The following is a 22,341-nucleotide window of genomic DNA, read 5'->3' as shown; positions in this document are numbered from 1 at the left end:
CTTTAATCGATGAATTATCAACTTTTCAGCAATACCAGGCATATTTTGGCTATTAGGGAAGCAAGTAGACATCCCTGGCAATATTTAAGGACCGATTTTGCAACGCTCCATGCTCTAATTAATTAGTTATTAGCGATAGATGCCTAAGGTGTCGCGCAAAAGAGTGTTCCGACTTCCGATATTCATTAATAACTATTTAATGAGGCATGGCATGGTCCTAAAAACTATCCTTGAATGTTGCCAAGGGTCTGTACTATATTCTTCGATTCTAAAAGTTCATATTTTAATCCCAGGAAAGGAGTTATTAATGAATAATCAAGGTAAGTAGTGTGTATCAGGAGTAGGAGGAGTGGGGGTAGCTGTACTCCGTTTTTAGTTCAAATCCTGTTCTTAGATGGCGATACTATACGATTGCACCAAATCGTGGGGGGCGAGAGGGGATTTGTACTCCACCTTTAGTTCGAAACCCGTTCTTAGATGGCGATACTATACGTCGTCACCAAATCGTGGGGGGCGAGAGGGGGTTGTACTCCGGTAGTACGAATCCCTGATGTTAGATGGCGATACTATATTTTGTCACTTTTTAGCGGCATATTCAAATAAGAATCGCTTTCAGTAATCGTTTATAACTTATTAATTAATTAAATAATGTATAAAGACGTGGTTGAACAACTTAAATAGATTCAAATAATATTTTTAACGTTAGAATTTATAAAAATTAAGGAATTAATGGGATAGGTAAAGGAGAATGTAAATAAAAAGCATGGAAAATATGGATTATGGTTTTGATTTTTTATTAATATAGGTATAAGGATTATTTTACACTTTTCTAATTCTATTTTACAGAAACATACCTTGAAATCTTGATACGACGTTTCATAAACAAATTAAATTGATGAGTAATATTGTGAACATCATTATTTAAAACATATATACAATTGTAAATCGAATTTTTTCGGTTTTGTACAACTGTTTCTTAAGGACTTTGACGTGCTATTTTTGAAATGAACTTTACATTGATTTAATACTAATGAATCACAATTTTGTTCCTTTTTTTGGTCCTACCATTTTTAATTCTCATTGAGAGGATGTTTCACTTCCATTGTCTGACCTTTTCCCCAGATGTTCGTTATCTTCTTGTAGTTGATAAGCATTCTGCAACACCATAAACAATGAACAGTAAATATCACTTCATAAAAATGTAGACATTACGTTGTTAATTTTAATAATTTTAGTATTAAAACGCGAGTTACAAAGTAGTTTACTAACATCATACTCTTGAATTCTATCGCGTTCATTAAGCTAATTGATTGTAATGTCTTTTATCTCGTGGCTATTTAGCTAATTAAATTCTGCATCATAATTTAATTATTTCCGTTTGAAAGCCTTAAACTATGAACGGTATTCCGGTAAACTTTTCGACCGGTAGGCCTCTCTGAACATGACGAATCTGAAGCTCGTTTGCGATAAAATCTGTTCTTTTTCTGGGGAACGATAGCCTCGAATCCGTTGTTCTAGGTATCAATGGTTCCGTGAACCAGCCGTATCTACGGATTAAATGTACGAAAGGTTAATTTGGTTCGAGAAACATTGGTCTGGTCGTCGATCAAGTTTCACGAGTAATTGATCGTACTCCATATTGACCGTCGGTGGTCTGAACGAGTAAATATCCTTTGGGATCGAGATAAACCGCTTCGTAATCAAATCGACGTACTCCTGTCGAACCTCGGATGCTGGGATCACATCGTGTTTCGCGTAAAATTTACTGGTTAAAGCGTTCGTTCGCGGGATGGCCACGAATTTTTCTTGCAACTGTAGGTACTTGTTTTCTTTCTCGAATCTCTCGGTGTAGAATCGTAATTTCATGGGATTCATGTCGATGCACAGTGTGTTGTATACGGTGCTAAATTTTGAACCTGTTTTCGAAACGTTAGTCGATGAAATTTCACATATTTGGAAATAACGCGTAGACAAATGAATATTAATCGATGCAATTAGAAAACGTGTCGCTGGAAAAAACAATATCGACGTCGTTGATCGTTTAAAATTTTAATGGGGGATTCTAGGAGCCAAAATAAGACGAAAATCAAGAATACCAATTTGTTGATGGAGGCTTCGTTAAAAAGATATTAACAATTAAATTCAAAAATTTCAAATCGTTCTGGAAAAATTTTAGCTGCAGAGGTCAATTACAATCATTTTTGGTCATTAGACATACCCCCGAAATCTTGCGCATTTTTGAGAAAAAAATTCAGTACGGGTGGAACTTTAAACGTTAATAACTTTTTAACGAAGCCTTAATCAACAAATCGCTATTCTTGATTTTCGTCTTATTTTGGCCCCTAGAATCTCCCATGAAAATTTTTCCCAGGTGTGGCCGAACACTCTGTATTTAAATTAAAAATAAAGACACTCACGTATTCTAATGTATTATGCATTCGAGGATAAAAACTAGATTCTTCAAGTACCGATAATGTTTATTTTAAAATACGTATATGAATAGAAAACGCATACATAACAAGCGGAAAACCGTAGCCGATCAGTCAGAGGTTTCCACAGCTGTGTAAAATCTCGAGCGAATTCCGATTAAAACTGTCGAAAGTCTGTTGGCAAACGCAGGACATTGTTGCAACGAGACGTCGAGACGGAATTCATCTTACAGTTTCGTTTTTCCAGTGTCTAAACCCCATTCCGAAGTATAATCGCCACGACGAAGAAACAGTTCGTGCAAACACGGAACGATTCGAGCACAATTTGAAAAACAAATCGGCGAAAGTGTGCAAACCCGGTGCGTTTCAAAGACGATCGATCGTTAGACGCGAGCTGCCAATATCTCTACTTATATTTCTATAAATACTGGAGCCAACGTTCGTTTGCACGTTTCGCGGTTGTAAACGAGAAGAAACGAATCGAGTACGCACGTACGACGGCTAGCGACAAGCTCTTCGAATCTCAGCTTTCAAACGGTTCCAAGTTTTTAACGATTGGAAGAATTCGAATCGTTTCGAGTGCGATTCGAAGCTTTACGACTCTTGAATGCCTCTAATGCCGATGGTCTCGATACATTTGTAAGCGTTAAGAGTTTTAATTACAGTTTGAGGTAGAGGTAAATGTAAATAGCGAACAGTTCCTGACATTACGTCTTACAGAAAAAGAATTAGAGAATCGAGTAATGCCAGGCATTTTTAAATGCACTTTTTTCGACAAACCAAGCCTCCGATACACATTTGTCGTTGTTGATTTTCGTCTTACGTATTATCGTATCAGTAAATTTGGGGAAAACATTCTATTGTACGATAACTGTTAACGCTCACTAATATATCAAGACCTTAAATATTATAGATTCAAGACTTTTGAGAGTTTAAAGTTTCGTAAGATACTCGAATCGATTCGAAGTGCTTGAAATCCCATCGCTAACGATGGCTCGCAACTGCACCCATACGGAAGTATGCGCGCACGGAGATTAGACGTGTACGTCGAACTTTACGTCGCGCTTACTATACAATACATGTAGCTACGAGTAATCGTATCTCTCCACGGGGAATAATTTTCCTCTCTACTTTTGCAAAACACACTCTTCTATAATATATAGTATGGTGGTAATAGTAGTAGTAATAATAATAGTAATAATAGTGATAATAGTAGCCACGATAAAAAAAAAGAACGAAAGAAAGAAAGAAAAAACAACAACGACAATCGGAATCGCGTATTTTTTCAGTTTATCGAAAAACCTTGGATACTGGTTTTTTACCAAAACGAACGCGATTTCGTTGTTGGAAATATTCGTAGGTGGAACGAAAACTGTATGGCAGTCGATAGAAGAGCTAGTATGCGGTAAATACAAGTCGTTCAGGCCATTCATCCATCGTGCAACTGTCGTCGATGAAACTAGTCCTAGTATAAAATCTTTGGTAAAGTTTACGCGGCGATTACGATTAAATCAACAATTTCGATCGATCATTGGATGGTAGCAGTTATCGTTTAGGAAAAAGAAAACTGCGTCGGTGGTAGTGTCGTGGTTCGAAGGAACGTTCGATTCCTAATGGGAGAGATCCAAGGGGTCGCCGACTCTCCGGATACTTGGATTCAACTTTTGCTTCCTGATGAAATTAACTGCGATCGGTGGTACAGGTGGTGGGCTGTACAGACTCTACGGTGGCGTCGCTGTTGCTCCTACTCCTGAAAAATAAATCACGTTAGAGTATTGTCGATGGTGATATCGAGACGATGTCAAACGGGTATCAATTGGTAAAGATGCGATCGTTGATTATAGATTTCGAAACCGTGGTGTACCTTCTCGGTTCCGTGGATCGGTAGTCGTCCCGATCGACAAAGTCCGCGTTGGTCGCGTTTTCCTTGTAAGGGTTGCGCTTGCTCGCGGAGTTGCTCGATCGTAGCTCGGAGGTTCCGTTGTAGTAACCGTTTTCGCACCTGTTGGACAGATAGTCGATAGAAACGGGGGAGGGTCTCCTGATCGGTAAGTATTCCGAGCCGGTGGGGGCCAACAGTTCCTCGTAGTAGTCGGCGGTTTTCGACTCGGACAAGTTGCTCGGGTATTTTCTCGGCAACGTGGAGGAACCTAGACCGGTGGTAGCCATGGTGGGGTGGACGTCGAGCGCGGCGTCCATCCCAAAGTCGGCGCTGTGATATCTGGTTCTAGAAGCCGAGAGATCGAAGCTCGGCGATCGGAGGTACCTTCTCAGAGGATCGTAGGAGGAGGAAAGGGGGGCTAGGTGCTCGGTGGGATCGGAGATGTACGGCGACGAGGCGATCGCGTCGTTGTACCTCGATCTATCCAGGGAGGAGTACCTGTTGCGTCCGAGGACGGTGTCGTCGGCCAACAAACTGTAACTTCTGTCCACGCGTCTGCTCTTGGGGACCAACGCGAGACCGTATCCGGTTCCTGTTCCATATTTGCTGCGATCTCGGTGCCCGGTGAAGCTGTACTTGCGCGGCAGCGCCCCGGTGCCTGTTGGCAGCCCCAAACCCGGTGGTGGCGCAGTCAACGACGGCCTCCGTCTGTCGTTGAACCTCGAATAAAAGCTCCGTCGACGGATCCGGTCTATCACCGACTCAGAGTTGTCGGACCTGGCCAGCAGAGACTGCGTGGGAGACGTAGGCGAGTGCAGGTCGGGTCTCGCGTGGTTCAACTCGGCGGAACTGATCGACCAGGAGTCGAAGCTCTCGGCCTCGTCGACGGGGGAGAACGGCTCGCTCGCGTAATCGATGGGCGATTCTTTACGATTTTTTACGATGTCCGCGGCGGGCGCCGAGGGTGCTGCAGGCGTTGCGGCGCGACTTTCGATCATTCGAGCGCATTCGGTCACCTCTCGCTTCAGTTCCGCGACGTCCTTGGCGCGCAGCGGTTTCTCGATGACGATCTTGTTCCCGGCGATGTTGGCGCGGTGCGTCACCTTCGACAGACAGTCCATCAACTTGTCCGTCGTTTTCGGAGACTCGAGGGAATCGGATCGCGGCGAATCCTTCTTCGTCGCGGTCGAGTTCCTGAACGAGTGTTGAGGTATCTTGGACAGATCGAGCTTCAGGTTGCTTCTGTTCGCCCGTTGCGATTCCTGACCGTTCTTCGTCTCGACGGTTGTCGTCTCCTTCCTCGGGGACGTTTTACGCCCGACGATCGCGGGCTTGGCCTTTTGCTGCTCGACTTCTTCTACCTTCTCTTTCGCTTTGCTGTTGTTCGCGACTCGTTCGGGACTCGTTCTCTTCGGGTTCGTCGGTTTCTCTTTCTCCTCTGTTTTACTCTCGGAGCTGTCGGACGACTTCTTCGCGACCTTCTTCACAGTTCTTGTCACGATCTTCTTCTTCTTCGCGTCGCTATTCTCCGAGGTCTCCTTTGGTTTCGTGGGTTTCTTCGTGGGACTCTTCTTCGCCTTTGGCGCCTTCTTGTCCACGGATTCCTCGTCGACTCGTTTCTCGACGGATCCCTCCGAGGACGGTTCCTCGGGTGGTTTCCCCCCGTTAGCATCTACCGCTATTTTGGTCTCCTTCTCGCTGGAAGCTCTTCTCTCCTTGAGGATCGGTGGTTTCTCCTTGGGCGGAGATCGCTTCGCGTTGCTCTCCCCGAGCTTCTTGGTCGACTTGGACTCGAGTTTGGTCGGTATCCTGCTGGTCGATGGCGCGTCTTCGCTGGAGTTAACCGTCGCTGCATCGATGGGTTTCGTGCGCTTGGGAGGGCTTCTCTTCAGTCTGCTGAGGATCGCATTCTGCGCTCGTTCCGGCTGCTTCGCGTCCGTGGTCTTGAACAGTCCCAGCACCGACGACACTCTGTTCCTGGAGCCCTGTTCCGCCTTCTTCTTCTTCTTCCCGGTCAAATCGTCCGCGCTGGCCGTTTTTTTAGCGGTTCCAGTCTCCACAGACCCAGACTCTGCAGTGGGAGGCGCAGAATGCTCGCGCAGGGATTCCCCGTTGGTCTGCGTCGCTGGTTTGGTCGTCGTAGGAGGTTCTTCGTTCGATCTCAGCTTCTCCAGCTTCTTTTCCAATGAGTGCAAGAAACTGTTTCGCGTCTCCTCCACCGGCGGTGGGCCGATCTCGTTCTTCGATTCTTTCTCTCGATGCTCGACGTCGCTATCCGAAGCCTTGTTCTCGGTCTTCTTTCTGATGAATCGCGATTTTCTGCGTTCGTTCTCCGCCGCTTTCTGCGCCTCCTTCTCCTTGGCGTACCGACTCTCCTCCCTGGGCGTGTCGAAGAAGTCCGGTCGCAGGAACCGCGATATCCGGTGCTGCTTCGACTTCTGCGGCTTCTCCTTGTCCCTCGAGCCGTTGCTCTCCCGACTCCCGGATGCAGCCTTCAGCAGCTTGCTCAGGATCGACTTCTCCGAGGCGGCTGGTCGTGTGGCGAGAATGTCCTGCGTGTTCGCCAGCGATTTCCTTCTATCCTCGCTCGAGCTTGGCTCTCTGCTCAACGAACCTGATCTCAATCTTAGACTGGGGATGCAACTTCGTCGTTTCGCCGCGTCGCTCATCGAGATCAACGACTGCTTCTCGCACTTGTCCGTGTCTCTGTAGCTGGTAGTCAAATTTGGATCGAACTTGCTAGGACCCAGGTTCTTCAGCTTGGACTCCTTGATCAGATTCTCCGCGGCCAGCAACCTGTTCTCGAAGTTCCTGGAGAGGTCTGATTTGCCGTAGACCGTCCTGTAGTCGACCACGTTCGAGGAGGACTCGGTCGGAGAGGTCTCGTACGACTTGGCCGACACGCTGGACGTTCCGTCTAGCAGATTGGTGTTGGAATTACAGACTGACGCGGACGTGCACTCGGAGGTGGACCCGTTGTCGGTGACCGGGTTCTCCGTGTCGATCTTCCACGAGGGGAACGCGTCTTGGGGCAAAATTGTCTCCTCTTGGATCTTGTCCGTTCTGTAGGAGCGAAACTTTTCTCTTCGAGGCTTCTTCGTGGCGGTCTTTGGATGTCTGGGGAACGCAGACGACGACGACGACTCGTGCCCATTGCTCTCCTCCTCCTCCTCGTCGTCTTCTTCGTCCTCGTCGTCCAAGAGACGACGTTCGTCTCTGCTCGTGGGCTCCAGAAGGCTGTTGGTCCTACGAATGGTTCTGTCTGATGATCGATCCTTGTACTCGGTCTGATCGGAGACGCTGGACTCGGAACGATCGCCGATCTCTGACCCCTCCAAGTAGTTGCCCGTCGTTTCCCTGCTGATCGAACGACGATACAAAGGTTGCTGCCTGGTTTGCTCGATGAACGTTTTGCTCAGCCGTCTGGCCAAGCTGGGCGTGAAGTTTTGCTCCACCGATTCCTGCTGCGCTTCTTTCCTAACATAACTTGGCTCCGCTTTTACGTGTTTCTCGTCTATTTTATCTGGAAAAAGAGCGAGGATAACGTCTACGCAACATTCTACAGAGGAGTTACGGGCACTCGAATGGAGGCTAGAGTCGGTTTGGATCACGGTGGAAGGCGAGAGGCCAACTGGGGGTCAGAGGGTGGATTTTCGTTGTTACGGAATGCAAGCGGACAAAATACTCTCGTTTTGCTCGGTATTTACACTCCTTTATTGCTACGTACATCGAAAGTGTTGCTTTTCATATATAAAATTTCTCGAAAAATTAATAAATATATATTATATATATATATATATTTAACCGGTGAAAGAAATGTTTGCCCAGGGCTGTCTCTCGAGCCATCGTGTACCTCTGTAACATTTTTGGCTTAACCCCCGAGTCGAAACGATGCTCGTATTCTATTATCGATCATGGATTACAGTTACCAAGGCGTCTTTATACAATTATCACTCTTTAATTCCATAATAAAACCGACGTAATTCGCGAGCGATAAATAACAGTTGTTTCCGTAACCGTTTCGATCTTTTCTCGATTCTAATCGCGGTTGCTTGGAAGACGACTCGGTGCTCGGCTGTTTCCAATATCGTCGATTTTATCCCGACCGTCGAATTCTTATAAACAAAATAATCAATCGCGAACCGTATCGTTGCCTTTAAAAAATGTTCTACGTTTACGGCTCTTGTAAATCGTTAACAATATAAAATCAAACAGACACTTTTTCGGAACAACGTTTTCGTTGACTAGAAGATACTCAAACTTTAATCAAAATGAAAATGTTGCTGTAAAAAATGTCATATTTGGCATAGCACGATCCTATGGTAAAAATGTTTCCTTGGACACGCTGCTATTTAACGTTTCTCAACCAGAATATAGTTTAATTCAAGTACGAATGCGGCTGAACGAGCTAAAGCGTTGCTGGCTCGATGCACGACACTTGTCGACTCGCAAAAAGAAACGCACCGCCTTTGGGACACCGATTTTAAGAAAACTTTGCACCCTGATGGATTTGCTCCTCCTGTTTAAACTTAAACTTTACTACAGTCATTTAAATAGAATTTACCAAGGCATCGATGAGACGTTACAAATATCTAAAAACCTACCGAGTGTCTGCCTTAAGATATTATATTTTGTTTAAACAGGAGAACTAAATCTACCAAGTGTACAAGGGTCTGTTAAAACCGTTGACTCGTAGGTCTTGCGTTCTCCTTTTGTCAGAAGCAATAATTTTTTGGTACATCGACGGCCCTTTTTAAAAGTATACATCGAAAAAGAGTCAACGGCTCGTACATACATACAGTCACGCATACATACACGCATACACACATACATACGTATATACAAATAGACGCGTGTTCGCGTATATTAGTGTAACAAGTTATCGAGCGTATATTTTGCACACTCGTCCAAAGAGTACATGCAGCGAAAAGAGATTTACTATATGTATACGTAGGAGAAGTTGTTATAGATCTTTTACGGATTTCAACAAATAAGAACGGTATTTGCGTTGCGCGAGGGCTCGCTTCCCGATCGATTCGACGATCCATTTCGATGTACGGTGATCGATTCTCATAAATCTTAAGTTAAGAAAACTGTAAAAATGCATACTTTGGATCTGTACCGTGTTCCTTCGACTATTTAAAAATCTAAACATCGTCCTACTTTAATATTAATTTTTCGTCGAGAGGATTCGCAAAGTTAGCCCTCATGGTTGTACAACATCGAAACGAATACATATCGTCCTGGATGTATAGATCGCAACGCATCGAATCTGTGTAAACTCAAGTCGAAAGTAATGCAGTGTACAATATTAAATACAATATAGTAGCATTATCAAAGCATGCCGAGACAATGCGAAGTAATAAAACGCTGTTATTTAAACTCTTAAAAACACAACAAATATCAGCCATCTCAAACAAGGGTTAGCTCCTCTTCGTCCTTGTATCATAGTATATATACGATTTCTCGAAATACCTTTCCGTCAACAAGTGTAAACATCTTTCTCTTATGCAACGAATTTAGTATTTTGTTGAAAACTCGACAACAATTGCTAATATCCTTCGACGAGTTTCGTCTCCTCGAGCGATAACGGGTCCAGTATGATTTGTGCGAGCATTATCGTAGCCACGAATCGGTTTCGTCCTCGCTTTGTCTACTTTATCGGTCGCAATTCTCGTTATTATTCGCGTGACCGACGATCGTCGATAAAACGTGTCCGAAGGAAAGGATACAAACCAAGAGTTCCGCGAGCTCGAAAAAATTCAACGAAATAATAAAATATGCATCATACTGGAAGCGCAGAGTCGTACAGCATTTGCCTGTTGCACGATGTCGCTTTGCTCTACCTCGTGGAAACGAAGGTTATCGCGTTGCACGTTTAACTATTTTTAAATTCTCTTCCTCTTTGGCATGTTTCTCAAACGATCGCCGGAACAACGTGTTCGAACGGTTTTACTTGCGGCATAAAAACATACAAGATACGTCTGCTGGAACGTTGGACAGTGTGTGTCTGTGTGTGTGTGTGTGTAGAGAACTTGGTCGATCGTTAATTTAAATATTACGCGAGCTATCCGTACTATTTAAACCCCTTTGGAAACTGATTCGAGAGATTACGATCTCGTAGTAGAATCGTTCGATCGCTAAATATATACAATATATATCGGGCATGGTTTATTCTCGTTTCTCTATGGAAATTACATCGAGTTTACCGGGAGAAAGAAACGTTGTAAATTAACGATCGGCCAATCGCGTGGTTAGAAGTCTAGTGTTTTTCATCCGTGATCGAGTGTATCGCGATAACGAATTAACATCGTATGTCGGTAAAAATCGCCCGAATCCCATCGAGCAACCGACAATGTCGTTTTTGTCCGCTGGATAGAAAGTGTAGCATAGTACCTAACTTGGTTTGTCTACTGGGGATTACCGTCTGCCCGCCTACGTAGAGTCACTCGCACGGTCGCTGCAACAACCGTCAGAAAAGACCGTCAGTTACACGTATATGTATGTTTACACCGCGATTATTGTAGAATATATTTTCGATAATTGTTTTTCTTCTTAAATAGCTCTGCCGAATCGATCCGATCCATTTAATCTTTACGCAGTTACCTCGGAGACCGGCCTGGTGGTTTCAACTGTTAGCAATCGAAACAATCAACGACAATGTGGCCAGATTTGGCATAACTGAGTGCATCCACGGCGACGCTAGCAACGACGTACTCAATTATGCCAAATCTGGGCACACTGATCGACGATCAGGGAAAGATCTAGCCGATAGAAACTTCTTATTTGAACAAATAATGACCGATCGAGCTATAAGACTCTCGTAATTCGCGATCGCGGATCGAGAACGGTCGAAAATATAGTCTCTCAACTATCGATCGGCGGTGACAAACAAATTATTCCTTTGATCGCTGATTGAAGAGTCGACGATAGACGTGAAAGTGAATGCATGAATATATTTAATTAAAGATGGATATTCTGTCTTGGATAGTATAGAACCGAAATTCCTCGTGTATATTTGTGTTGTACATGGATACGCGTGCAAATCATGCTCTAAACTTTAGTGTACGCTTAATTAGAATTAAAGAAGAAAAAAATGAATTACGGCTGCTTATCGTGTTAATAGGATAATATACATATAAATCAACAACAACATTGCAACTTGCTACTACTGCGTATTACGAGAGGTTCTATGTCGGGCAAAGTGTGAGTTACGTCTGTAAGTAATTTTAATTGATCCGTGATCCATGTCGCGGAAAGAAACGCGATCGATGCTTCTCAAGTTCTTCGATTCGTCCAAGTAGAACGGGACGTGAGAGTTAACTTTGACGATCGTCAAAGAACAGGTAGAGGTACTCTTATCGTGCAAACATGCGCTTAAAAGAAAACTGTGCTCCCGGCCGAGAAAAAAATTATTACACGTTATTTCTAGCGTTCGTTTCGTCCGACGTTCGACGGAAAAATACATTCGCGTAAAAATACATATATTTCTCGTGACATTCGTTCTCTTATCCTTGCGTCTCGTTTGGAACGTTTACCCACCTGTGCCAAACATGAACCGTCTATGTATTCGTTCTACCTGGGGTTAGTATACAAAGTTGCAAAAACATCTTCAGGCAATAAAAATCGGTAAATTAACTTGTTGGAGGTGGGAGCTAGGCGGAAACGGGTTCATGGCAGGACTGGGCGAAGAATGGAACGGCCGAGGAGAGTAGGAGAATGACAGAGAAAGATTGAATAAACTAAGAGACGAGAGGCGAATCGGTAAAAAGTAAAAAAAGATGTGCTCTGTCTATCAACGACTCGACAACAGCTAGCTAGGTACTAGGAAATGCATAATCGAATACCATCCAGCATTTTCTCGCGTGGTTTGCGATTTATTAAACCAGTGACAAAATAAACAGCAGCGATCGTCGTGTCACGACTTGGCAGAAGCTCGCTACGTCCAGTTCTGAGCTTCGAATCGTAAAATCCTATCGCTAGCCATAGAAGAACCCAGCTCGAAACACCAAAGAAAATCGTAGCTTCTGCAAAGACGCGCTCGTTGATCGAGTACATACAACGTCAAAGATATCTCTTTCGTACGTACGCTCGACAGTGGATTCCGCCTGCTGATCAATACGTATATAATAATTAAAGAATCGGCAAAGTTGCAAGAAAATTTTGCCACTGGATCGAATTACGAGCATCGACCCTTTGCGTTCCTACGTCGGTCGATCGAATTCTAGACTTTCACTCGGTATTTAAAGTTCTGGACGAAAGTTAGATCGCATAGGGTCAACTTCCACTGGATATCGATGATTCGTTTTGCAGTTTTGACACGATTTCGTGGTGAATTTTTACAACAATCATACGAACACTCGCTTACCTCTTGGTAATGTGTTGCTGCCGATATCAAAGACTGTTTCTCTTGACGAGTTGCCGTGCGATCCCGGGCTGTTCGGGGTCCCAGGGTTCGAGGAGTTGACGGTATCTTTTTTAGAGAACACGTCGCCTTCGCGGCTGAGTGAATGCCTGAATTGAGACTCCGTCAATCGCCTGTACTCGCAACAAATAAAACTGGCGTCATTTGTACAATTCCAGGGAAACGAATTCCGTTTAAACGAAGCTTGTACGCCCACGGAACGGTTTGTCGATGTATAGAACGCGTGCATAAAAATAAAACAACAGAGCACCGGATCTATCGGTCCTATCGAAAGACCTTACATTTTTATGTCCATCGTTTATATTACGGAAACGAACAGAGTAGATCTCAACGTACGTTGGTAGGTTCGAGCATGCCCGGGTGCAGTAAAATTCTCGCTTCGAAGCATTCGAATGTGTGTGTGTGTGTCCAATTGCGTTTTCAACGGCGAGGACGCGCGGTATACGAGCCGATAAATTCGAAAGATTACTCGTGATATCTTTTGCACTACCTTCTAAAATAATCGGCATACACTATATTGTTCTACAGTTGTTGTAACAATTGGACTCACGTAGTCACGGTCCTTGTTTCGACACATGTCTGGTAGCTTGCACAAACAAGCGGCGAACCGTTGTCATTGGATTTAAACATTTATTTCTAACGGGACGGCTTCGACGAGCTTACCTCGATAAAGGTTTGTTAAGGCCCCAGAAGGCTTGAGACGAATTGGAACCTAATCTCCCGAACAAACGAGAACTTGGGAAACCGGTGGTTCGGTTATCGTCGACGTTCAGCCTCTGCGTTAAGCTTCGCACTCTGGAGAGCAGCGTGGAGAAGAGGTTTTCAGCGGTGAGCAATTCGAACCCGTCGTCGTCGTCGTCCTCGCCGGAAGACAAGCTGTCCGCGTGTTCCGGCGGCTGTCTCGACGGCCGGGAACTTCTCAATCGATGCATGTGTCTTTGCAGAAGATCTTCGCTGTCCCTGAACCGCCAGAACGGATCCAGCAAAGTATAATTAAAAATACAGAATGGGGGATGGTCAGGTGTTTCGTTCAACTCGAGAAGGATCAATCATATTGCTGCAAGTACCTGTGCAACGTAGAGAACGGAGATTCGTCTTCGCTGGCGTCCGACAGGAAGGAGCTCATTCTTCGAGGCCTGCTAAACCTCGACCTTGGCGCGTTCGCGGTGCTGGGTGTGCTAGTTTTGCTCTCTGGCTCTACGCTACCCGAACGGGGAGTAACGTATCCACCGCCCTCCACGGCGATAGGAATTATGTATTCTCTGGGACTCTTTCTGATCGGTTCCGGGCCAACCGTCGAGCCCAGAGCGCTGTCCGTGTCCGAGTCGGCAGTCGATTGACGAGACAACGATCCAGATCGTTGGGAAACCAGTCTCTGAGGCATCGGTGGTTTCGCCGGCGGCGGTGGCGGTGGCGTCGACGAATGTTGCGATTCCTGATTCTCTCCTTCCATCTGTAATTCCAAGGACGTATCAGCGATCGTCGGGCATCGTGACTATTGGAGCTGAGAACCACGTTTTCACCCACCTGAATCGGTATTATTCTCTCCTTCGGTGGAGCATTCTTCCATCTCGTATCCGGCTCCAAGCTCGCGCTACGATTCGTCTGTGGTACGGCGGCCGCGACAGGAAACGCTATTTCCGACCTTTGCGTTCGCAGTTTCTGCGGCTGAAACGCGTCGATCTTCGCCTCCACCTCGGACCTGAACGTAACGGGTTCGACCGACTTGGCGCTCGACAAACAGATCTCCGCCTTGCTCGTCTTTCGCGATCTAGGCAGCGTCGCGCTCTTTAGGGTTATCTCCATTTTGCTGGATCTCTTGGGCTCCTCCGGTTGCGAATCGTCGTCGTAGTTGTCATCCTCGTCGGAGACCTGGAAAAGTAATTTTCCGTCGTTTACGGATTCGAAAGATCTGAAAGTGTACAGTTCTCGTTCGCTTACCGCCGATTGTTTGTGCGCCTCGACCGATTTGCTGTCGAACGAGAAGCTCGTTTCGACAGGCGTGGAACAGGAGACCGTAGCTGTTCGGAAATCGTTCGTCCCAACCGGTATCTTTAACGGAAGCTTCTTTGTTTCGTGACTCGACGGAGAAATTGGCGGCGATCCGTTGACCCTCCTCTGCATAGGAGGCTTTCCGATCGCTCCGGTTATTATATCGACTGCTCGTTTCTTCGCCTCGTCTCTCTTCTTCTCTTCCTCGTTCCGAGTCTCTCTGATCTGTTTTGGTTTGTCGCAGGGTTTCTCGTTCCTGTCCGTCGGCACGTCCAAGATGATCTTGGACGCGCTGGGCTTCGTAGGCGGTGGAGTGGCGATGGAAGAGAGACTTGCTTTCCTCTCGAACACTCGTTTCGCTCCACCCACGTTCACCCCGGGAATAAAGATCTTCTTTGGCTTTTCGCTTTCGACGTTCGACGCCATTTGATTGAACTTCTCCGCGGTCTCGAATATCTTTGACCGTCTCCTTTCGTACGTTCTCGCGGGAACATCTCGAGTTTCGGTGGAAAGTTCCGAGTCGAGGGAAAGCGCCTTCTCCTTCAGTTTCTTAAATTCTCGCTGAGTCGCTTCCAAATTGATCGTCTCCTCGCTGGCATACGGTTCGTTCTCGCGACTATCGGCTTTGCTAGCCGCTTCGAACTTCGGAGCGTCGTTCGCCAGCTTCTCGACGATGGTCGTCGTCGTCGCCGCGTTCTCAGTCAACGATTTCGCGCGTTCGTCTTGTAAATCTTCTTCGACGCGCTCCTTTTCTTTTTTAATCTTTTCTACGGAAGACTCATCCTGTCCCCGAGTCATTACCGGCGTCTTGCTTCGCTCCTTACTCGGCGACCTTTCGTTGCACTCCTTTATGAGCTCCAAGCAAGCTGCCGACGATTCTACTTTATTCGTGTCTATGGTGTTACTAGTAGGAACGGTTACGACAGGATCTACTTCCATAGCCTCCTCCGTGATCGAATTTGGGATCGGCGCCGAGTGATGCCTAAACAAGTATACGGAATTTTATAAACAAACGATGCAACGCGTTCTCTATTTACTCTACAAAGGCGGGTATTTCGTAACACGCGTACCTAATCCCCTTCAATAAAAAAGAACGCGCAACAAGACGGCTGTGATTACCTGGAAGCGGATCTGTATGCTCTGGGTTCTCTCTCGTCCGTTCTGTCTTTCCTTCTCGATCGTTCTTTCCGTTTCACGCCAGCTGCGGCCGTCTCGTCCATCGATGGCGTCGTCTCCAATTTCCTTTTGGCGTCACCGGCCGCCGCGGACCTCGGCTCCTCTTCCAGCAACTCCCTTATCCTCCTGTCGGAATTATTCTGATCCAATTCCATCAAGCTACCGACGGAATGGCACCTGGTCGGCACCAGTGTTTCGGAAGACACGTTATTCGCGACGTCCCCGGCTGCTTGTTGGTCGCCCACGACTAGCTTCTCCGCGCTGGCGGACGGAGGTACCAAAGAGAGCAGAAGGTCCAGCCTGACGGGTGTTTGAGCTGCCAGTTCTTCCGCGATATCGAGACAATTCTGTTCGTAGCCCTCGTTCACCCACCAATGGGTGCAAATCCTCTCGACGTCGGCTCGTTTGCCGGGACACACCGTCAGCATATCTTTTATCAGAGGCGACGCGGCTGCAACGAGATTTAACGTTAACGTGGATGCAACGAGGCAAAGCAAAGGTCGTCGAAACTTACGCGATGGCTTTTTCGGCTCAAAGTAAGCAGATTGTGAGATCTGTTTGACTAGACGCTTAAAGTTAGACCCATCGAAGGGCATGGCACCGTAAACCAACGTGTAAAGGAGGACGCCCAAGCTCCAACAGTCGACCTCGGGACCGTGATAAGGAGTACCCTTGACGATCTCCGGGCTAGCGTACAACGGACTGCCGCAGAACGTGTTCAACAACCTCTGTTCGTCGAACACGTTCGAGAGGCCAAAGTCCGCGATTTTCGCGTTCCCCGCTTGATCGAGCAGAATGTTCTCGAGCTTCAAGTCCCTGTGGCATATTTTGTGCTTGTGACAGTAAAAGACCGCGGTGGCTATCTGTCGGAATATCCTACGAGCCTCGTGCTCCGTCAGTACTTTTCGCTCGCTCAAGTAGTCGTAGAGTTCGCCGCCGGCCGCGTACTCCATCACCAACACCATTTTCTCTCGGTTTTCGAACACTGAAAAGAAAAGCCGAGTGAAAGAGCGAGTTTGCGAGTTTCGATAAACAAAGGGTTAAAAGACCAGCCAACCGAAGAAGCTAGGTCCTTCTCTCTCCTTCGTTCTTTCTATCTCTACCTTCGTAGATGTGGATAATGTTCGGATGCTGTACGCTCGACATTATTTGTATTTCCCTTCGTATCCTAATCAGATCGGCCTCCGTTTCTATTTTACATTTTTTAATCGTCTTAATCGCCACTTCTTGACCGGTTTCCTTGTTTATGCCTAACTGAACTTTCCCGTAAGTACCTTGACCGAGCTTCTTGATGATGTCGAACCTGGACGAAACAAAGTAAACGGGAGTGATGGACGAGGGATGGCTCGAGCCTACATAATTTGTCGAATATTCTACTCGGATTGGCGCGCGTACAAATAATACTGCCGCGTTGTTATTTACGTTCCGCCAAGTATTTAGCAAACGTGCCAATCTCGAGATTCGTGACCGATGATCTTGGCGCTTGTCGAGAGCAGTCTCGACCGATCATCGGGACGGAACTCTCGAAATACTTTTTCCTTCTCCCTCCTTTCGCGTCATTCGATCTTCGCCTCTCGACGTACCTCTGTTTCAATTTCCGTTTGTGATTGTGAAGACGCACCCCACCCGTGCTCTCCATGCCTCCCATTATATTGTGTATGCTCGCCTCGCCGACAACCATGTTTCCTTATTTTTATCTGAAAACAGAATGTCTCGGTGTAACTTTCAACTCATAGAACCCAACCCAACCTTCCTTTCCGCCTTCCTATTTTTTACCTTACTTATTTCATCAACCCCATTAGTTTACGAAAGTAACCGCCTAAAGGTACACTGGTAAACCGTAAATATGTATTCGTCGTCTAAGCAGTCGGTTCTAGTCACAGTGGCTTATAGTTTCTTAATCTTAACAATCGTAATCGTGATCGAAGCGCCCAGTCTAAAACCCAGAAATGTCAAGAAACTATGCTGCACCGGCTCGATAAGCTGTTTATGCTTGGTCGAGCAAGGCTACGAAATAACCGACGTGCGTGCAACATTCTGGGCGAGATCTAGCAAGGGCGCGTTATTATTCGAATAAAAATGTTTTAGGGCCGGTAACGAGCGACCGTCGCGTTTAAAATGGTCGCGCGTTGGAACGAATTCAAAGTATGTATTGGTAGAGTAGAGTAAGAGCAGAAGAGAGGCGAACGGAGGAAGGAAGGAAGGCGAAAATGCAGATGGCCCGCGATGGATTGCAAAGAGGTTAAAGCGTGGGAAGGAAATAGCAGGGAACGAGAGACGGATAAGTTAGCGTGGCTCTCGCGGTGTGATCGTTTTTTCGAAGGTGGCCGGTTGGCCTCCAAAGTACAAGGTTCGTTCGCTGGATACGAGTTGAACTCGGGCATGTCCCCGTACTAGCGATCGAGGATAACAGTGACGACGGCACGGGGTATGGTTATTGGGCTCGCGGTCTAACGAAGAAGGAAAGACAGAGAGACCGAAACGCGGTGAGTTTATTTTGGGTGCCGAGACGCCACGCAGCGTCGCGCCTCGCCTCGCCGTTTGCCACCTCGATGAAACCCAACTCGGAACCGATCCGAACCAAACCGAATCGTTCCGAATCGTTCCGAATCGTTCCGAACCGAACCGAACCAACGCGTCCCATGATCTCTCGTTCGTTCGTACTTTCAAAACAAAATTACATGGTTTTGCAACAATTATGTGGAAATATCTGATAATGAGACGGTACCGATATCGAACTTTACTTGGAAACTGCTATACATGTTGTCAACTTGCCCAAGTTTCACGCGATGATGTAACGAGGAAAATATATTAGTATAACGCACCACATTTGACTATATGTACGTACGCGTGCATAATTATCTGCACAAACCGCTCGATGATTGTTTATGTCAGCGAAGTCGTCCAAAGTTACAGCGACCTTTGTCAATATATTACTTATATTAGCGACAGCTCCACCCACCGAATAAGCTTCGAAAGCGTAGAAGTAGATAAAGAATATCGTTTGGGTGCGTGACATCGTGTTGGTCCGAAGGTTCAGGGAAAGAAATAATCCTAACGGAACGAACGCGATGTATCATGGTGTTGAGGGTGTACGCGAGACGATAGCTAGTCAGAGGTGGCTATTAATGCCTCGCAATATGGATAACGGCTGGTTGGTTGTTCGTTTTGGCTTCCAGAGGCGACTTTCTGCCTAGCCTCGAGCGCGCCAGTCGTTCGACTCAACGAGAAACGACCGCGAGTCGAGCACTGGTCCCGTCTTTGGCACGCGACAACTTTTCCGCGATCTCCCTTGCTCTCTCTCTCTCTCTCCACCTCTCTTGGAACGAGATAAAGATAACAGAGAACAATAAAAAAAATACTATAGAATTTAGAATATATCCTAAAGACAGATCCCGAACGGAATACCGAGGATCGAGGATCGAGGATGGGAGCCACGAAACGTTCCTTTCCCAGCACTCGCGGCGACCTTGCTCGATGCCATTTCCCGCGGAGAAAGCGAATCCCTCGCAATCTCGTTTCGTTTCCGCGAGAGCGATCGTTGGCGGGGCACGCGCGAAAGGAATTTTATCCCTAGACGAGATCGTCAGTCCCGTTTTTGGTGAAATACAGTCGGAGGCAAAAGTAAAGAGTATCGACGAAATTATGTCAACTGAAACTTCATTTATTGTTCATCGTTACTTAACATTTCTCAAGAAAGAATTTCCGAAACGAAACGCCAGTTCAGAAGACGATTGGTTGCAAGGTTAGCAGGCGAAATCCGAGTCTAGTCGAACGTATAATAGGTCGGACGTACGCGAAGGGAAAGTCGAAAGGCGAAAGCAGCGAGGATTTCACGATCGTTTTTGTCATCGTGATGCCGATTGGCAGGATAACCGAAGCAAAAGAGCGGAACACGTGCGCATACGGTCTGGCCTCGGTGTCTCGCTCTCGCTCTCGTTCCGACTCTAGCTCTCGGTCTCGCTCTCGATACTCGATCGGTGCGTTTCGATATTTTTAGCGGGCGCGTAGACCCGTCGCGTGGGCAGAACGGGCTTCAGGGCTGATGTCCTAATGACTTCCATTTCCTCGCGCGTTTCTGTCCCGCTAAATTCATCGCCTTTTTCCTCTCGGCCGAGACCCCGCGACCGAGTCGTCGCCGATTTACCATCGATCGATTCCTCCTTACGAAATTCCGCCAATGGGAATATTATTTACAACGCGTGGATAATTAGTAACTAATAATAACTTTCTTGTTGCTAAGAAAGTAATAATAAATATATTAACGTTAATAATAAATAAAGAATTAGGTCGTCGAAACTGTCCACCATCCGACAATTAAGGAATTTCATTTGTTGGTAATGTCTAAACGTAACTTGTTGCTTAAAGGACGGTGTTTGCGTGGCTAAACAATTTAGATGCAGATGCTCTCAGGAACGTAGTAGCCAGGTCGCGATAATTTTTACCAGGTACTATTTTTAGACAGGTTCTAAAATACTACTGTCAACGCGAAGTCTGAAAGAACGCGGGATAAATTCAACTAGCCAATTGGAAATAAAAGCACGATCGAAGCAGTCGCGTCGTTTAAACGTGTCTTATTAATCGTAAGTTCGCGAATGCATCGAGACGAGCGTCGACGTTTCTTTTTCACCAAATTCTTCTGTCGTTCTGGTTATGAGAGAAAATACAAGGAGGAAGCGGACCGCAAACTACGGTTGACGTATCGCGTAATTCTGAGACCGAACAACCAACCCCTCGGCCTTCATTTACGCTTCAAATTTCTGCTTTGAGAGAACCGCGATTTCGGAGAACGCGAAAAAACCGTGTACTTCGGGGGACAACTGTATTGGGTCAATGCCTGAAGGCACCCTTTCGTCAGTACCTTTTATATTTGCCTGTAATCCGAACAATTCGCTTACGTTTCCGTTTACGAATTCTTTATATGGGAATAAGTTACTATGTATACGTGGCAAGCTGCTTTTTCTGTCACCGTTCCTTCGTTTTTGTTCGGGAAAAAGATGATGAACGCGAAAGTATTATTTCTTCAAAGTGTCCTTCGATGCGTTGAGTGTTTATCGTACCGAAGGATGTCGTTCGAACGTGACGTCATCCGGTAGCTTGTATGGTATCTCATGATTCACGTGTTATTATTAAAACCTTTATTATTTCTCCGCACAACTCGCGTTGCATGTATGAATGAACTTCTATACGTTCGATGCGGGTGATTGTACGCGAGGATCGTGATTTCTCGCGACAAAAGTTTGAGTCACGAAGAATTAATAGACTACGCTCGGTGAATTTCGTTCGTGACTATTCGGACATTTGTGTTATTTCGACCGGCGAATGTTTCAAGGTATTACGTTAAACGCGATTCGAAGAAAAAGTATAGACAAATTATACGAGAGTTAAACGGACCTTAAGGTTATACGATAAGAACAATCTTAAACAAAACGTTAGACTTTACGGTCATTTACGTATCTAATGGACATCGAAACGTAATTGGTGTACGAATATTCGGTCGATTATTTATTAACCGAGTAAAACGGTTCTAAATATTTACGCATTAATTTTCTCGAGCGTAACGAGGGTAGTGAAACTCGATGTAAATATTGACGATAAAATCGAGGTAACGAGAAGAAGCAAATATGCGTACTACGAGCTAGAAGGCCAAGGAAATATTGTATAAGTACATAGTTGCTCGTAACAATCGGCATGTTCGTAAAACGCATTCGATCGTTCGAACAATTGTACTATCAATTAGGTTAAATGAGATGTGTGTCAGTTTGCGTGCACGTATTGGTGCATCGTATGCAACTGAAACGCATACCACGGTATGTAGGTTCCTATCGATAAAAATAGCATTCTGATATTTCGAAGGGATTTTTCGTAACATCCGTTAATTGTCTCGAGCAGCATAGTCGAGGATACCGGAGGAAAAAAGTGTTGGTCGGCGTTGCGTTCAACGATAATGCCGACAGATTTAAAAGGCGACGACGAGCCGTTCTTCGCGCATTATTAAGTAATCGAGAACGCCCACGAAAGAAAATCGACGACGCTCCGTAACGTTCTTTTATTAAAGGGTAGACGTCCGTTCTCGAGACTCGTACTCGCCGATGGAACGAACGGACGCTCTGAATGAGAATCGACACTCTGCTAGTGTCTAAAAATAGCGAGAATTTGTACCTTACAGTGAACTCTGGAGCCAAATTATCCTCTTTTTGCGGCTGCTATCCGCTCCCGGGAAAAATATAGGGGGAAAAAAGCACTATTTACACTATTATTATTGTCTCTACGGTCGACCCGATCACTAAGTCTCGATAACGTTCGAATTTTTCTGAGAGATCGCGAACCTTCTCCGTTTCCACTTCATTTTACCAGACATTTTTCGCGTGACGATACGGCACACGGCTCACGCGCTGCCACCATCTTTATTTACTAATTTTGGACTTGAACGCTGA

General features: G+C 45.8%; 2 protein-coding genes across 5 annotated transcripts; both read right to left on the bottom strand.

Moving 5' to 3' along the window:
• Positions 1 to 834: 834 nt before the first annotated feature.
• On the bottom strand, positions 835 to 2,013 carry LOC143352147 (uncharacterized). The gene is made up of 2 exons (XM_076784443.1): positions 1,634 to 2,013; positions 835 to 1,547 (listed from the first exon to the last, which is right to left on the bottom strand). The coding sequence occupies exons 1-2, from the start codon at positions 1,873 to 1,875 to the stop codon at positions 1,388 to 1,390; spliced, it is 402 nt and encodes a 133-aa protein (XP_076640558.1). The 5' UTR covers positions 1,876 to 2,013; the 3' UTR covers positions 835 to 1,387.
• Nuak1 (Nuak family kinase 1) lies at positions 1,930 to 22,327 on the bottom strand. 4 transcript variants are annotated; one of them, XM_076784422.1, is made up of 13 exons: positions 22,067 to 22,327; positions 17,488 to 17,601; positions 17,008 to 17,207; positions 16,419 to 16,889; positions 15,848 to 16,355; positions 14,678 to 15,710; positions 14,264 to 14,608; positions 13,804 to 14,189; positions 13,400 to 13,696; positions 13,287 to 13,322; positions 12,680 to 12,849; positions 4,294 to 7,834; positions 1,931 to 4,179 (listed from the first exon to the last, which is right to left on the bottom strand). In XM_076784422.1, exons 2-13 carry the CDS (start codon positions 17,583 to 17,585, stop codon positions 4,110 to 4,112), a joined length of 7,155 nt encoding a protein of 2,384 aa, XP_076640537.1. In that variant the 5' UTR covers positions 17,586 to 17,601; positions 22,067 to 22,327; the 3' UTR covers positions 1,931 to 4,109. The 4 variants fall into 4 exon arrangements, with proteins under 4 accessions (XP_076640535.1, XP_076640536.1, XP_076640537.1 ...); XM_076784420.1 differs by having other exon boundaries at positions 1,930 to 4,179; positions 14,264 to 15,710; XM_076784421.1 differs by having other exon boundaries at positions 1,930 to 4,179; positions 14,264 to 15,710; positions 22,072 to 22,327.
• Between the last annotated feature and the right edge of the window lie 14 nt (positions 22,328 to 22,341).

This window comes from Colletes latitarsis, chromosome 3 (genome assembly GCF_051014445.1).
Source record: "Colletes latitarsis isolate SP2378_abdomen chromosome 3, iyColLati1, whole genome shotgun sequence".
NCBI lineage: Eukaryota > Metazoa > Arthropoda > Insecta > Hymenoptera > Colletidae > Colletes > Colletes latitarsis.
Note: the sequence above shows the minus strand (reverse complement) of the source record. Positions and strands in the feature narration are given on the sequence as shown.